General features: G+C 39.9%; 1 protein-coding gene across 1 annotated transcript in view; it reads left to right on the top strand.

Moving 5' to 3' along the window:
- Nucleotides 1-17,192, top strand: part of LOC133990010 (C-type lectin domain family 18 member A-like) — an 80,714-nt gene that overhangs the window by 60,867 nt on the left and 2,655 nt on the right. Inside the window, exons 13-16 of the mRNA XM_062428224.1 lie at nucleotides 8,311-8,361; nucleotides 12,471-12,640; nucleotides 13,037-13,150; nucleotides 16,689-16,846. Of these exons, the coding sequence (XP_062284208.1) occupies nucleotides 8,311-8,361; nucleotides 12,471-12,640; nucleotides 13,037-13,150; nucleotides 16,689-16,846 (493 nt within the window). The remainder of the gene's footprint in view (nucleotides 1-8,310; nucleotides 8,362-12,470; nucleotides 12,641-13,036; nucleotides 13,151-16,688; nucleotides 16,847-17,192) is intronic.

The following is a 17,192-nucleotide window of genomic DNA, read 5'->3' as shown; positions in this document are numbered from 1 at the left end:
TTCATCACAAAAATACAGAGCTGTGGGAGTCACTGGTGGGACTTTTAAGGGGCAATGAAACCCAGAGTTCTTTGGAAGGCCTATAAATGTCAGCAGTGTCTGGTTTCATGATCTGTTGCTTAGCCCTGATTTCAAACCCATCAACATCTCTTAGCACTTCCTGTTGCTTTTTAGTTATGTCTGTTGTTTGCATAAAGAAAGGAAAAAGTTTTTGCACACTGGCATTAAAAATAATGAACCGCTTGCTTAGGGTGCAGTTAAGTTGCACATTTTAAGTAAGTAAGTAAGATTTATTTATCCCAGAGTACTCCCCATGCACGTGAACAATGCATTTCGCCTGCAGCTTCCTCAGGCTGAGCAAACCCAAGAAAGCTTCAGGCAAAAGTCAAAGTAAAGTCAGTTCAGTGTGTGGTGGTTAATTTTCACTTTAAGCTTAACATTTATTTGAATTATAGTAATTTACTTTTCATATAAAAAATGTACAGTGCTTCAGAATTTAAACTGTATAGCACAAAGACATACATGCAGGATTGGAACAGATACCAGTGAATACAAACATTTAGATTCAAGAATAACAGAAGAATGAAACAAGTGAAGGGATATACATTAGTCTTGAGAAGTTTTTTAAAATGTCTATTGAATATAAGAATTGCTCCTAGTCTCCCTAAAGTTGGACACAAGTCCAAACAACTCAGAAATGTACTCAGAGACTTCGCCCTGTACTTGAAAGGTAATTACAAGAGTTTTATATTTAATTCTTAACTTTACTGGTAGCTAAAGGAGAGAGGCCAGTGCTGGAGTAATGTGCTCCCTGCACTTTGTCTTTGTTGAGATGAGCTGCAGTGTTTTGAGCCAGCTGAAGCTGCAGCTCCATGGCTGAGACAAGTATATAAAGAATTACAGTATTATAGGCATGGAGACACAGTAGCGTGGATTAATTTCTCAGCACTTTAAAGTAGAGAATGTCTTATCCTAGAATTATAACTTGACTGGAAAAAGCGTGACTGAACAAGTTTGTTCACAAGTTTTACTGTGGAAAAATTCAGACAGGAATTAACATGGGAAGTAAAAGGGAAAGAAGAGTGGAGTCAGCAAGATTTGAATTTGTGAGTCTCACTGTTTAATTGCATTGTTTATGGCAATTGTCCGGTTTATTGCACATTTTGTAGTGGAAAAGAATCATGCACATTAAATAGAGCAGAAGATTTCAGTGTTTAGACACTCATGTGGCAAGTTATGGTTCACAGGTTAGATTACAACTTGATTAGCAGCTTTACTGGTAGTAACAGGCATACCTTCAACACAGCAACAAAGCTATCTTTGTAACCAGATCAGGGAGAATGAGACCAATTGTAGACACGACATCACCCGCAGTCTGATTGCCATTGCTCATATGATTAATTGTGTCACAACAGGTGAGGCGTTGAAACAATGGATGTGTATTTTGGAACACTATTAACAATGCAGGAACACACAACATGAGTCTGTATGTATTCATAACTTCTTGTGACAATGCATACTGGGAGGCTTCCCTACACACCAACCACGTGGTATACTACAACAAGAAACATTTTGCTTCATATTGATGGATTTATCAAACCCATTTGGTACAGTCAATCATGTAAAAGTCTGTTGTCTTTAAATGGTTTGATTCATGAATCTTTCTGGACCCTGTGCTGTTACCATTTCTATAAAAAATACTTTCTCCTTCAAGCATGTTTTGCAATTACATCTTTATGCTGATGATAACCTTTTATCCTGTGCTGGTTTGATTCTGTTCAATTAGCCATTGAACTGCTGATTTTTGTTGTTGTTGATGCAAATGAATATCTTCATGAAAATTGGGTAAGTTGTGGTATGTGGTGTTTTTGTGTGTTGAGCAAATTACTGAGCAGCTAAAGGTAGCAAAATGTGGTCCAAATTAAGAACTACTCCTGCAATGAGTCAATAATTGACTCATTGCATTAATTGACTCCTCTGGAGTCCTCGCCCTCTTGCCTTTCGGCTCGGTCCCTAATAATAATAAATAATAACTCTAAGTATGTTTTTAATTTGCACCTTAAACTGTAACTAAATGGCATGTTGTGAATTGTAAAGAAGTGCAGGACAAAAGAGATTAGCAGTGATCATTTATCACCAAAGATGTCACCATACCCAGGAAAACAAGAATCCTGCATAAAATGTCACTTTGATTAATTGTCAGTAAGATTTAAATTGCATCTGTCAAGGCTCTAAGCCAATTGTACTGGATGTCTAATAATTCATCTCACTCTCTCTTTCTCTCCCTCACACACACACACACACACACACACACACACACACAAATACGACTTTGAGGTTCTTCCATAGATTCAGCTGCTGTAAGACTGATTTCTGGCATGTTGATGGAAATGTATGTGATGTTCACAAAAAACAACTTGTCCTTTCCTAATACACACACACACACACACACACACACACACACACACACACACACACACACACACACACACACACACACACACACACAATGGTGTTTCCATCACTTCAGAGGACATTACATTGACTTCAATTAATTTCCTGAAGGCTCATCCTTATCTTAACCATAACCACTACATACTTAACAGTAACCTTAACATAACCCTAAACCCTAAAATTAATGATTTACTTTAAGGGGACATGCTTTTGTCCCCATAAGTGGGGCAGGCCCCCACAACATGATTGTGTAAACAGATTTACCCCCCTGCAATGTGAGGAATACCTGGTCCACACACTCACACGCTGAGGCAGAGATGATTTATAGCCCGCCATGTCTAATGGATTGCTTTGGCACTTGAGAAATTATGAAAAGAAATGAATTAGCCTTTAGTGACCCTGTGTCCATCTGTCTCTCTCCTTTTCTCACTCACTCTCTCTGTGTCTCTCTCACACACACATACACACAGTGACCCAGGCACTTGGCTGCTCACTTTGGAGGTATTTACCGTCTAAATAGGCTGTGCTTTCCTGTCACAAATTCATCTTCACTAAATCACATGAAAATACCTGTTGATGTCTTATCATTACTGTACCATGGTGACATATTTTAATGACCCGACTATCATCACGTGAGTAATGAATTACCCATTATTTATTATTCATTAAAATAATTTAGTTAGTATATAATGCAGGACATTGTTAAGCACTAATGAATCATTAATCAGTGTTAAGTAACGATGATATACCCAAAAGACAAAAATAATCGCATGTATATAATAATGATAATTTTATTATTAATAGTGCGAAAGTGCTGTGAGATAAATCACTAACAATGAATAGATTAGGGGGGAAAGCAAGTCATAAAAGTAGGGTAGAACTGAAATATTAAGAAAAAAAAGAAAAAGAAAAAAGTATATACAGTCAAATGGATAGCAATAGAAATTAAAGCCGCAAGCGGCGATGGCGGGCCCTCGCTCACCCATGCCACCGCGGGGCCTGAGGCATGGCGGGGCTGTGGCGTGAAGCAGAAAGTGAGAAAAAACCTGGAAGGAGGCCAAAAATGAAATGTTTCGTTCGTCCAGTAGGGGGCAGTCACAGGTAGTTACACATATGGTCTGGTGTGTTCAGGGTCAGTCCCTCATCACACATGTGAAGTTTCGTGGAAATCGGACAATGTTGATGCAAAAAATGGCACTTCCTGTTTCCACTAGGGGGCGACATGAGCGACACCACTATCAGATGGAAGAGGTCTCCACCCTGGACATGTGTATCAATTTTCATGATGATACGTGTTCAATAAAGCCATCAAAAAGCCAAACGTATTTTCATGGCAAGGAATTGATGGTAGCCACGCCCCCACAGGGACGCCATTACTCGTAGCTTCAGTGTTCATAATGTAGCTTCACCAACTGGTTCTGCATGTTTTAGAAGTGGAATGAAGTTGATGGGGTCAACTATGTATTTTTCATGATTTTAAGTTCACTTCCTGTTACCACCGGGGGGCGCTATGAGTTACGTGGGAAGTTAATATATCGGGACGTTCAGGGCGGAGCCATCATCATGTCCAGCAAGTTTGAAGCTGATTGGATGAAGTATGTGGGCGTGAGAGCCACTCGTATGTACATGGCGAGCACGCCAAAGTTAGTTGAGCCCTGGCAGACACGCCCTTTGACCTACGGATGTGCAGAGCACAACTTAAGCTCAGCTAGGTCTGGAGATGTTGCGTACCTAATTTGAACTTGATCGGGCAAACACTGTGGGAGGAGTTAATTTTAGGAGGGAAAAATCAAAACCAAAATGGCAGACTTCCTGTTGGGTTGAGGTCATGAGGTCAAGAGGCTTTTTTGCATATGTGGGTATAATACATATGTGTACCGAATTTTGTGAGCATAGGACAAAGTTAGCAAAATTCCCTATGGGCATTTTTGGACTTTGTAGGGGGCGCTATTCCGCCATTCTGCGACCATGTGCGACCACCCTAAAATATCGAATTTCGGATGAGGCCGGACGTCCGTGCAAAAGTATAAGCATTTTCGCATTTGGGAAAGGGGCGAAATTGGAGCACGAAATGTCGGAAGATTAATAATAATAATAATAATAAACATTACAATTTCAATAGGGCTTTCGCCAGGCGACTTGCAGTCGCCGCTCGGGCCCTAATAATAATAATTAAAGCCGCAAGCGGCGATGGCGGGCCCTCGCTCACCCATGCCACCGCGGGGCCTGAGGCATGGCGGGGCTGTGGCGTGAAGCAGAAAGTGAGAAAAAACCTGGAAGGAGGCCAAAAATGCAATGTTTCGTTCATCCAGTAGGGGGCAGTCACAGGTAGTTACACATATGATCTGGTGTGGTCTGGTGTGTTCAGGGCGGCCACTCATCAGTCATGTGAAGTTTGGAGTGAATTGGACAAAGCATGAAGGAGTTATGAGAGGTTGATGGTTCATCCGTCCAGGGGGCAGTAGAGTGTAACAAAACACAAGCGGTTGCGTTCAGGGTGGGACAGTGATTACACATGTGAAGTTTTGTGGAAATCGCACAATGATGATGTAAAATATGGCACTTCCTGTTTCCACTAGGGGGCGACACGAGTGAGATCGCCTATGAGCGAATGGAGACGTTGAGGTCGGCACCCTGGACCTGTGTACCAATTTTCATGATGATACGAGTTCAATAAAGCCATCAAAAAGCCAAACGTATTTTCATGGCGAGGAATTGATGGTCACTGCGTCGCCACACGGACGCCATTACTCGTAGCTTCACAGTCTTCATAGTGTAGCTTCACCAACTGGTTCTGAATGAAGTTGATGGGGCAAAGTATGTAATTTTAATGAATCTTAATTAACTTCCTGTTACCACCGGGGGGCGCTATGAGTTACGTGGGAAGTTAATATATCGGGACGTTCAGGGCGGAGCCATCATCATGTCCAGCAAGTTTGAAGCTGATTGGATGAATAACTGTATGTGGGCGTGAGAACCACTCGTATGTACATGGCGAGCACGCCAAAGTTAGTTGAGCCCTGGCAGACACGCCCTTTGACCTACGGATGCGCAGAGCACAACTTAAGCTCAGCTAGGTCTGGAGATGTTGCGTACCTAATTTGAACTTGATCGGGCGAACGCTGTGGGAGGAGTTAATTTTAGGCAGGAAAAATCAAAACCAAAATGGCCGACTTTCTGTTGGGTTGAGGTCATGAGGTCAAGAGGCTTTTTTGCATATGTGGGTATAATACATATGTGTACTGGATTTTGTGAGCATAGGACAAAGTTAGCAAAATTCCCTATGGGCATTTTTGGACTTTGTAGGGGGCGCTTTTCAGCCATTTTGCATCGACCATGTGCGACCACCCAAAAATATCGAATTTCGGATGAGGCCGGACGTCCGTGCAAAAGTATAAGCATTTTCGCATTTGGGAAAGGGGCGAAATTGGGGCACGAAATGTCGGAATAATAATAATAATAATAATAATAAACATTACAATTTCAATAGGGCTTTTGCCAGGCGACTTGCAGTCGCCGCTCGGGCCCTAATAATAAATATTACAATTTCAATAGGGCTTTCGCCAGGCGACTTGCAGTCGCCGCTCGGGCCCTAATAATAAACATTACAATTTCAATAGGGCTTTCGCCAGGCGACTTGCAGTCGCCGCTCGGGCCCTAATAAAATCGTTTTGTAAACCATTGAAAGCCAACGTAAAAGACACAAGCAGAGAGTGAACTGCAGCTTTATTCCCCCTCAATGAGGATTTTGGTGAATAGCCATTATTTTCTATCTCACTTCTGGCTGAATGTTTGAGAGAAGAAAGCTTCACACAGTTGAATCCTGTGGTGTTTCCTTCATTTCCTTACTTTTGTTTCTTCGAGTTCAGGAAAATCAAGATGTTTCAACTAGTTTGACAAAATCAGCTGAAACAGCATGTAGACCTCCTTCATTTCAAACAGGACAATAGACAACAGTCTTTAATTTGGATTCAAATGATGCTTTGCTTTTTTGGCATGAGTGTGCAGCTCAGACATGAGCACTTGTTATAAATTATGTTGTGGTTTCTTGTCTCCTGAGCTCTGAAAAGCAGCTGGTACGAGACAGAAGAGAGTCAGTGAGAGTTATGCTGGAGGAGATGGGATCAAGGTCCACTCCAAAATAAGTTTGCACTTCAGATCCGCATAACACACACACACACACACACACACACACACACACACACACACACACACACACACACACACACACACACACACACACACACACACACACACACACACACACACACACACACAGACACACACACAGACACACACACACACACACACAGATTGAGATGTTTTCCTTTCTTACAATCTTGTGATGTTTGTTTGTGTCTGTGTATACACATGAAAGCTTGTGTAATTCTGACTGTGGAGAAGTATTGGGTTTATTCCCTTGCTTTTTATCCTGACATACAAAAACACATCTCTTCTTTGAGATGAGCTGCATGACTACAGCCAGGAGAATCACTGCCTCACTGAGCACCAGATAAGCAGATGGGAAGGACTGTGGGTGTGTTAGTTTCCTAAAATATATTGAAGTATCCTGAAGAATACCATTTTTACCAATATTTTGTGCGTTTCCTTGGATAAGAATATGTGGTAACAAGTTGCTTTAAAATGTGTGCTCATTGTGCTTATGAATATTATATTACATTTCTGTCACTAATTTTGCCAATAGATGCCCTAAATATTACACAGTGGTTCTTTAAAACAGGTAAGGACAAAGATTTGCACATCTCAAGGTGTCAGAGGGGAGGGGACAGCTCCTGCACACTTCTGTTCCCATATTCTTCAGATAAATGGGTTCAGTATGCTTCAAACTAACTAGGTTGTATAAAAGAAAAAAGCTAAAAAGTGTTTGTACCTGTTATGTATTAGCCACACTCAAAGGGTGTGATGTGATGAATTGGAGAGTTTGTTCTCAAAGATATTCATGGTCTCACACTCAGTTATATGGGTGAAAAGTGAAATAGTTATGTAAAGAATGAAAAAAGAAAATTTGAGGGTAGTTCAGATGTTTCAAAAAAACTTGAACTGGATTGATGCCTTAACTCATACTCTGAAAAAATATGCACTGATAATGTCATGATGTAGGAGGAGTTTTATTTTTTACAACAATATTTGCTGTCTTTTACAATGCAAATAAATCCTTGTTTCCCAAGTAAAGCTGTAATTTAAAAAAAAAAAGAATGAATTGATAGAGTAAGAGAGAAATGGAGGGATTGAGGTCAGTATAAACAAAAAGAAAGCATGACAGATACAGTAAAAAGAGTGATGGAGAGAATGAGTCAGCGAGAGACAAAGAGACACAGGGGGAGGGTGGGTGACATGGAGGGATTATTAGCGACTGTGCAGGGATTAGGGGGGAATGCTAAGGTCTGACACACCAGAATGTGATCTCACTCTGGCTTAGTGTCACTTTTCTATCCTCCACTTCCTCTGGTCTGCTCTGCAGGCACACACTAGCTACCAGCCCACATAAGTTCACTGCTGTCACATCACTCACCTGCCTTTGATTTTCTCATACTCACATTCATGCTTCACAGCTTGTGCTCACACATACACTAACAGTTAGAGAACAAGACGATTTCTATGGATTTTTCCGGCTTGGATGCTGCAGCAGAACAAATCCAATGTATTCTTTCCAGATGAAGCGATTGTGTCTTTAAATTCTGTAGCAGTGCACACACACACACTTACACACCAGCAACTTAAGCAGGTTTAAAGTGAAACATGTGATAACCTTAGTAAAAGTGCATCATGTCATTTTTTCAAATACTTTACTAACCAGCTATTCTGTCTCTGTCTCCTTCCCCACCTTTCCTGCAGAACCGAGTTCGAACTGGACTATGACAGCTACCACGAGGACTACTATGACAGGTACTGTCAGAAAGCTACACATGGCAGCTCACACACCTTATTGCTTGTCTGTGTGTCACAAGCAGCCAAAGAAACAGGCTAAAGTGGATTCTTCATCCGTGCTGTCTCTCGTAGTCTCTGCTCTCTGTCGATTTCTGCCACACAGCTGTCAGTCATCCTGCCTTTGCTTACAACATTACCTGTTACTCGTCAACAGTTGAGAGCACACTACTCTCCCACTCTCAAAAATATATATTTCCACATATATACAGATAGTAGCACACTTACACACATTCAGATCATTTCAGATTTGTCCTGCGTGGTCCCATTTGAGTAATGATCAAAGACACTTATACAAAAACTAAATCTCAGCTCTCTTAACTCAGACTGAGTTATATCATTTGCTTAAGCTGGATCCCTCCAAAGGTGAGGAGGTTCTGATTTTCAGAGGCAATACATTTAACCTTTCTTGCATGATTTATCCCAAAATGGCCATAACATATAAATGTGTAACAGGAAAAAAACATAAAGATATTTCCTCACTTGGTGTTTGATAATGAAAGTGGTTGAGAGCACTCTAACACCAAATCTGCCTCTGCGTTCAGCTCGGTTGAGTTCTGCTGGTGACTGTGAATATCATGGCATTCTACATGATTCACGTCACTATCATAGTCATCAAACCACTCAGTGACCCCTCAAGCCCTGAACACAAGCTTGTACTTTTGTTATCACTCACTCACTCTACATATTCTACGCTCAGGTTTTTTTAATGACTGAAGACTGTTATAATGTCGTAACCTATGTAAAATGTTCCCAGCATGTCCAAAGCCAGGGCTTCGGCTAGTTCTGAACGCTCGTTTGCAATGTTACCTTTACTTCCTCCTCATGATGACATCAGATTGTTCACACGTGCCTCTTGGTTGCTAAGGTTGTTCATGTTTCCACTCACATATTTCAGATTAGATTCGGGCTCGAACATGCAGGCGTGTATTTGAGAAGTATCCATTTCAAAGAATAGAGAAGAATGAGAAAAAAGTGAAATCTCACTATTGATATTAATTTACGAAGCCTCCGGGGCTAAGTGCTGAGGAGCCAATTAGAACAGACTTCATCAGGTTCTTCAGGAGGGCAGCCTTACAGAGAAGCTAAAACTAAACTGAGGGGCTGCATTAAGTGCCAATATCATGTAGACCTGGAAATATGCATTTTATGTCCCCTTTACAATTTCAGTTACAGGCTACTTGCAGTTCTTACCATCTTACAGAGCAGGCTCACAACAAATATCATTTTTAGTTATATAATTCCAGATCAAAACACGGAAATTGAGCCTGTTGTTTGGAATTATTTGTCAACTCAGCAGTTAGTTTATCGAGTGTGTTTACTTTTTTTAATGTTGCCTCCGAATACAGTCTTGTGCAGTGGATAGGCAGATGAGGTAGTTAGTTAGACAGAGCTCCACTCAGAGTGACTTTGTGTTATTGGTCCTTCACTGAAATTGCTCAGGGACTTTCCTACATCCCCCAGGCCTCGCTCATAAACACACACACACACACACACACACACACACACACACACACACACACACACACACACACACACACACACACACACACACACACACACACACAAAAAATATGCACCTCCTTCCATCTCCTTTCTCGCACATATTGTTGCTCTGTTGCTTTGAGTATTAACTGTCATCTTTTCTTTGTTTTTTGGGGGGGTTTTTTCATTTGGTTTGCCTTGCTCTGCATTTTTTTGTATTTGCTCAGGGGGTAACACTCACCACTGATTTTCAATTTGTTTTTAACACCGTGCATGATTATTTCCCATGCTGTTGGCTAGTACTACTGACAACTGTGTGTGTGCAGTTTAGTATATGCCCATATTTATGTGTGTTTGCACATATTTTTATCTACGGGTTTGAGTGTGAGGGGACTGTGTGTGTATTTCTGTTTTGGTGTTTGTATGTGCACATCAGTATGTGGGAAAGAGAGAAATGACTGTTATTGTCTGCTGTGCTTTTGCGCGAACACGAAAGAAAAGTGTTTTTCAACACTAAGATAACGGCTCCAGCTGACAAAGCTGCTTTCCGTGTGCGGTCTAATCCATAGAGACAAACACTCTCTCTCACACACACTCGCACACTTTTCTGTAATCCTTTCTCGTCTACAGTCTCTCATTGTCTGAGCTTCCATTCTCTGAGATGACACTTCAAAGCTGGTGTAACAACACATTGTCTATCTGCCCCTGCAAACTGCTCTAAAGGACTTTAAACTCCCATAAGTCTTTGGTCTCTGTGTCTCCCCATACGGACAATGCTCAAATCCTCTAATCTCTCACACTTATGGTGGCCTAATACACTTTATACTTATGTGACATTGTGAGACGTGTGTCTGTGTGTACACTGAAGATGTGTTATGAACAGATTCTTTGCAGAAATCTTTGTACCGAACAGAGAAAAACAATAGAAAAAAACTTTTCAGAAAGCCCAGCACCATCTGACTGACTGGCAAAAAGCTCAATCAGTAAATCTACATTACAGTATTACTCAGTCCTTGCAGCTGACAGCTTGCCTTCCTGTTGTTGGTGTGTGATTTACAGCAGATGAGCTTTTTACTCTCCTGGCTATGCTGAAATTATTTGTGCTTTGCTCAGACTGTCTTCTATCCTGATATATCCACATTGTGTTTAAATCAAGTTAAGATGGATTGTTGTTCCCACATAGCATCACAATACATCAAAAAAATATTCTCAACTGTCCACCTGAGATCACAATTTGCTTCTGTTTGTATAAAATCAACTAAGAAAGCTGAATTTTTCTAGGTACAATGATCATTTACGTCTGATACAAATAAAATAAACGGATGGAGTAAGTTTGTTTTCCCTTGTTCCCATGCTTCCTGCTCATTGTTGATTGGCTGGTTGTCATCATGTGTCTGTGCATCACCTGGTCATTGGGTCAGTGGGTGTTGAGATCATATGAGTCTATGTTTCAGTCAACTCTATTTCTATTCAAGCATTAGCACAAACACACACAACACTGTTTCTGTAACCACTATAGAGTTTGACGGTGATACACCCTCTGTCACCAGCACCACTAGCCTGGTGGGGAGCTATTGATTGGCCCTGACAGAACCAATTACATTCAGTGACAGATAGAGACATGGAGCTGTCCACAGGGACGAGGCAACGCCAGAGTGAGCGAGAGGGCGAAACAGAGATAGACAGTAAAAGACAAAAGAACATAGAATATAAATATCCATATGTATGTATGAGACGCTTGAACTGATGCTTTTCTTCACTGTCAAGTCTTTCCTGTAATTTATCTTATTTTATTGTTATGAATCACCCACTTGCTTCTGTTACAGGGCAGGTTATGGTTTAAAATGTTTCAATACAAGTGTAAATAGGATACAGAGTTTTGGTATCAAAACCAAAACAATATTTTATTCCATATCTTAATTTATTGAACATAAGCACATTTTTCTACTGTACTCATTTTTCATTTAACAAAAGTCCCATTTCTGAGATGCCGAATATCTAAAACACAGGCAGCCATACACTGTCTAAATGAAATAATCTAAAATTAGCAAAAGTTTATTTACATCAGGAGCTATCTGATCTAAGAATAAATAAACAACACTACTAATCTCATTTAATTCTAAATTGACAGTTTTAGATATTCTATGTTTTGCTCGGCGCCAAAAAAAGGATTAAGGTTTAAATCACAGCCCAAGTGCTGTTTGCAATATCAGTGTACCATCTAGATGAAGGTTTAAACAGTGGCTTTAAAAGATTTATTGCCAATTTGCTTCTTCACAGAGAACAGAGGCTGTGGTCAACATCTCACATAATCACATCTCAGAATAATCATACTTTCTGCTGTTCATTTGAACGCTTAGTTTAGTCATATACAGCATCATAATATGTCTTATTATATTGTTTTCAGCTCCATCCTGATGCTAATCTCTTTATTGTAAGCAGGATCCCTGTCATCATGATTTAAGAAAAAAATTGTATTACATAAACCATAGAGCACCTTCTCACAAATTCAGTAAAAACACAATTTGCTGCATAAACATAGTTAAAGACGGGATGTTTTAAAATGATGTCTAATGAATTTCTAGGGTGTACGACTACCAGCGTGTGCCGGCATCCTTGTCTCCCCTACCCCTGGGACCCAGTCTGGCCAAGCGATCCCGCTCCTCCTCCTACTCCTCCAAGCACAGACGCAGCCGAGACAGAACCCACTCCAAAAGCTCCAGACCCCACTCCACTAGCTCAACCACATCCAAGTGTGAGTAATATGAACGGGCTCCAATTCAAATTTGACTCTACTTAAGTTGCTCAAGACTGTTTTGTAATAAAACATATGTAGATAAGATGAATATGGTGAGGGCTGCATTATACCTAAATCTTGAGCTTGAGTGCCAATCAGAAACACAAATCATTTCTGGACATACTGCCTAACATGTTCACATCATTCACTCTTTTAATATTAAATACCCAAAATGGCTTACTTTATATGCTGTGTTTTTTCTGTCGTAGGAAGCATTTGTCATTGCAGAAACAATAGTGGCTATTTATTTTGTTTCAGAGCACATTGACTGGTTCATTATGAGATATTTTCAGGTTTTGTAATTTCCTAATGTCCCATATATTCTCACTCTCCTCTCTCCCTCTGTCCCTGCAGTGGGCATGGAGGAGTTGCAGGTGATTAAAAAGGAGCTGACTCTGATAAAGACACAGATCGATGGGCTGCTTGACAGTCTTGACAGGATGGACACACAGAGGAACGACCACAAAGGTGAGACGCTCATTCAGAAAGACAGTGGAGCCAGGTAGGTGTGAGATCGAATGATAGATAATCTATTCTCACATCAAAAAACATTTCAAGGCGGACTCCAGCAAAATGCCACTTTCAGATTTTTTTCGTGATTAGCTCCACCAGTCACAACCCCAATCAAAATGATTCAGGATCTGTGCTGCAGGGAAACTGGGGGATGGAATGCACCGCACTGCCTGAGCCACTCCTATTTTACCTGACAAATCAATTATTTTTCCTCCAGTCAGGAATTTTAAAAAGTTGGATTAAGGGCTATATCAGCGGGGGGTTTGGGGGGTTGTGGTTATGAGGAAATTATGGAACATGCTGAACAAACAACAAGGTTGAAGAAACTGACAGATGAGGCTTCAGAAAACAAACATCAGGGACTGAGAACAGCAGAGCAGCAGCACATATGGAGGGGAGAGCTGTTGCTGCCCTCTTGTGGACATTTCAACACTATAGAGTCACTGCGCCTGCCAATGGGCAACAGCCCAGGGAGTGAACAGGACAGAGCTTTATTATCCTTTCGAAGGAAACCAGTTTTACTGCATTTTTAATTAAACTGGTCGTAAACTAAAGCACAGTTTACGCCACTAATTTGCTGCAGTCCTCCTTCTGAACACGAGATTTTATTTGCTGCTGCACTAAAATGTTCTCGCAAAATAAACAAAGGCAATGCTTTAACCTTGAACATCAGCCTGAATATACAAATAGAAAAAAGAGTGTAGTTTAGCAGTTGTACACCTGCAGGAAAGCGTCTGTACATGTGTGTTTTCCCATCTATCTATGGTCATCTTTGAATGACCTTGTGCGATTGATAGCTCTCATCTTCATATTAATTTATCTCCAGCTCTACACTCACAGAAATATTTAGGCCTAATTCATTAGATTTATGTATTTCAATTGCATATAAAATTTCCATCCATTTGAATTACTTAGATTTAACATAAACAGGCCAATAAACTTTATGTGCTGCATATTTGTCAGTCAAATGTAAATTAAACAATTAAGAATGAGATTTATGTAATAATACTAATAAACCCAATGTGTTTTGAATAAACAATGACAGATTTATGTATTCACCATAAATAAATCCAATTTGTTTCAAATACTTAAGAACGAGTGTATGTATTCAATATGGATTACTCCAATGTATTTGAAATACATAGAAAAAGGTTTATGCACTATATGCAATTTAAATGAAATTCATAAAGTTTATGTACTTAAAATAATAAACCCGATGTATTTTAAATTATTAAATTTGAATTATTAATTAATTAAAATTATTAATTTTTTTTCCATTCAGCCTGTACCTACAGTAATACTTGCAGTAACAATATTATAAACAGTCAGACCAGCTTGTTTAACATTTTATTTATTAGACTTCTCAGGCATGTGGCAAGTTATGGCAGTGAGAAAACTCAAAGGCAGCAATACATCACACTACACCACTTCCATTCAGCATGATACAAAGCCATAAAAGAGGAGCTGGACACAGAACCAGTGCTCATTCACATGTATTGAAAAGAAAAAAAGAGAAGAAAATGCCCTCATTACAACATGCAAAAAATACAAACAAAAATAAACCAAACACCTAAAAATACTCATTTGTGCATTATTTAGGCAGAGAAATTTTACTTATTTTGCCACACAATAGCCTAACAAATGCAAACATTTAAACACGTGGGGAAAAGCTAACTCATAAGTACTGAAATTTGCAGCAGGTCCACCACTTTGCTGCACTGCATTCTCCAGAAGGCAACATCAGTGCATCAGGTGAATTACACAGTCACATATTAACTTTTAGTTTTAGGACGTCTGGTCTCTGAATCAGCATAAGCACATTTACTTTTATCATTTTAAATTAACATTTGGAAACAGACCTTTCTGCAGCAATAACAAACTGTGTCAAGAACTCTGCTAAAATGTATGAAACTTCAGGACAGGTAAATCAAGCAGAATAACTGTATGCTTACAGTACACCAACATTTCAAGGATTACCAGACATTCATTTTTTGAAATTTTCGTCATTACCTGATCAATCCAAGACACTGCCATAAAGCCAAGTGGTTGAGTGGCTTTGCACCAACCCACTGACATGTTAAATTACAGGTGCATGGAGATATTCTGCAGCAATAACAACCAAGAACTGTAAACACATTGCAAAATTTGCACAAATACTCAAACAACCACTGAAAATTGCAGTTGCTTTGCTATACATTTTCCAGGGGGAAACATCTGCATATCAGGTATCAGGCCCATCACTGGAACATCTTAATTTTCAGTGCTTGGACTTTCGGTGAAAGCTTGGTCGTGTCCAGTTCCATCAGGATTTTTTGGAATACTTCAAATGTGCTCTTGAGGTCCTTAGGGTAGCTTAAGTTAAGTGCATAAATCAGTCCGAAGAGCATCATGCATCCAAGGGTGACACTTTGTAGGTTTTGCAGAACTTCCACACCTTCAAGTACAACACCAACATCTGCATATATCTCGTCTCCAGGTTCAGCACCATCCACCCGAATGACGTAGATGCCCATTGTTGTTTGTGCAATCCCCAACTCAGCCTCTGCACACTCGCTGTCCTGGAGAATAGACAAAGAAAATGAGTTGTGTTCATTCATTTTTTAAAGGCATGTGGTTTTAAAACTTCACAGGGAGTGTTCTCCAAAATGAGTAAAATGGATATGGCCCACCAAAACGACTTTAAGAGGCAATCCAAAGCTAAAGTTTTGAAGGATGCACAAGACTCACTAATATTGCTTCTTTCCAGCCCTCACATTTGCTAACCAGTAGTACTACTCTATCCCTACACAAGCGCTCCAACCACAAATTACTACAACAGACAGTGTTGAGTACAACTGATACAGGAACAAAATCCACTATTTTGCAAGCATGAGGGCTGAAAGAAAGTCCTTCTTCTTCTCTAGTGAGTGACTCTGAATTTGAATTTCAAAGGCCGTTGACACACCAGTTGCATTACCGCCACCTACTGGACTGGAGGGTGGAGCATGGACGTACTAAAATTACATAAACCTAATGGAAACCAGTCTCATAAATTTTAACTAAATGAACCTTGGTTGAGCCACAGCTCATCATATTTAAACTATATTCATACGTTTTAACTGATTACATTTCATTGGTTTTGCAATTAACAGATTTATGTTGATTTTAAGGAATCTGAATAAATAAATTCTTAAAATTGTATTATTTAAATAAAATCAAATAGATGCAAATACTTAAAAATAAACTATGGGATAATTCATTTTTCTGAGTGTACTTGATTCCCCTGTCCCTCACTATTTAGCTGTGCTGTCTCTGGCCTCCCTCTCACCATCTCCTCATCTGTCCTTTATTCTGTCACTTTTCTGCCCTGTCATCTGATGCAAAGTCAATGGGATGTACGTAGATGTTTTTGTCCTGCACTAAAAATATATTTTTGTGTTTATGCCCTAATAAAAATGACCTATGCCTCACACCAAAATGTCCTATAAAACCTCCATGTTTGTATGTGTTGCAGGGTCTCCCGTGAGAGAGGACAGTCCAGCTGGCTCACCGTACGCTCTGTCAGCCAGCAGTCCCGAGCACTCCTTCTCCTCCCTCTCCCCACCCAGCTCCCGCCATAGAATCCACAGGGAGAGCCCTGACCTGAGGGAGCCCGATGATGACCACCACACGGTAAATGAACATAAAGACTCTACACACTTTCTCAGGAATGACTGAAAAGTGCATCAGAAAGGGACAGTTTTGTTCTGTGAAGTCTCCTTATTCTACCTTAAAGCATGATGCCAGTTTTTGGTGATAATATTGAGATTCTTTAAAATGGTCAACATTTTTTTTTTTTTAATTTCAAAATCAGATTTGACTTTTTGAAATTTAAGTAAATTCATCACAATCAATGATTTCAAGAACATGTTTTAGCTGTTAATGAATGCAGACAAAAAAACTATAGGTTTCAGGCCTCTAGACAGGAAACAACTACTTAGAGTCCACTACTGTAAAATCAATTTATACTCACGTGATA

Source organism: Scomber scombrus, chromosome 1 (assembly GCF_963691925.1).
Source record: "Scomber scombrus chromosome 1, fScoSco1.1, whole genome shotgun sequence".
Classification (NCBI taxonomy): Eukaryota; Metazoa; Chordata; class Actinopteri; order Scombriformes; family Scombridae; genus Scomber; species Scomber scombrus.
The sequence above is the reverse complement of the archived record's forward strand: the minus strand, read 5'-3'. Positions and strand labels throughout refer to the sequence as shown.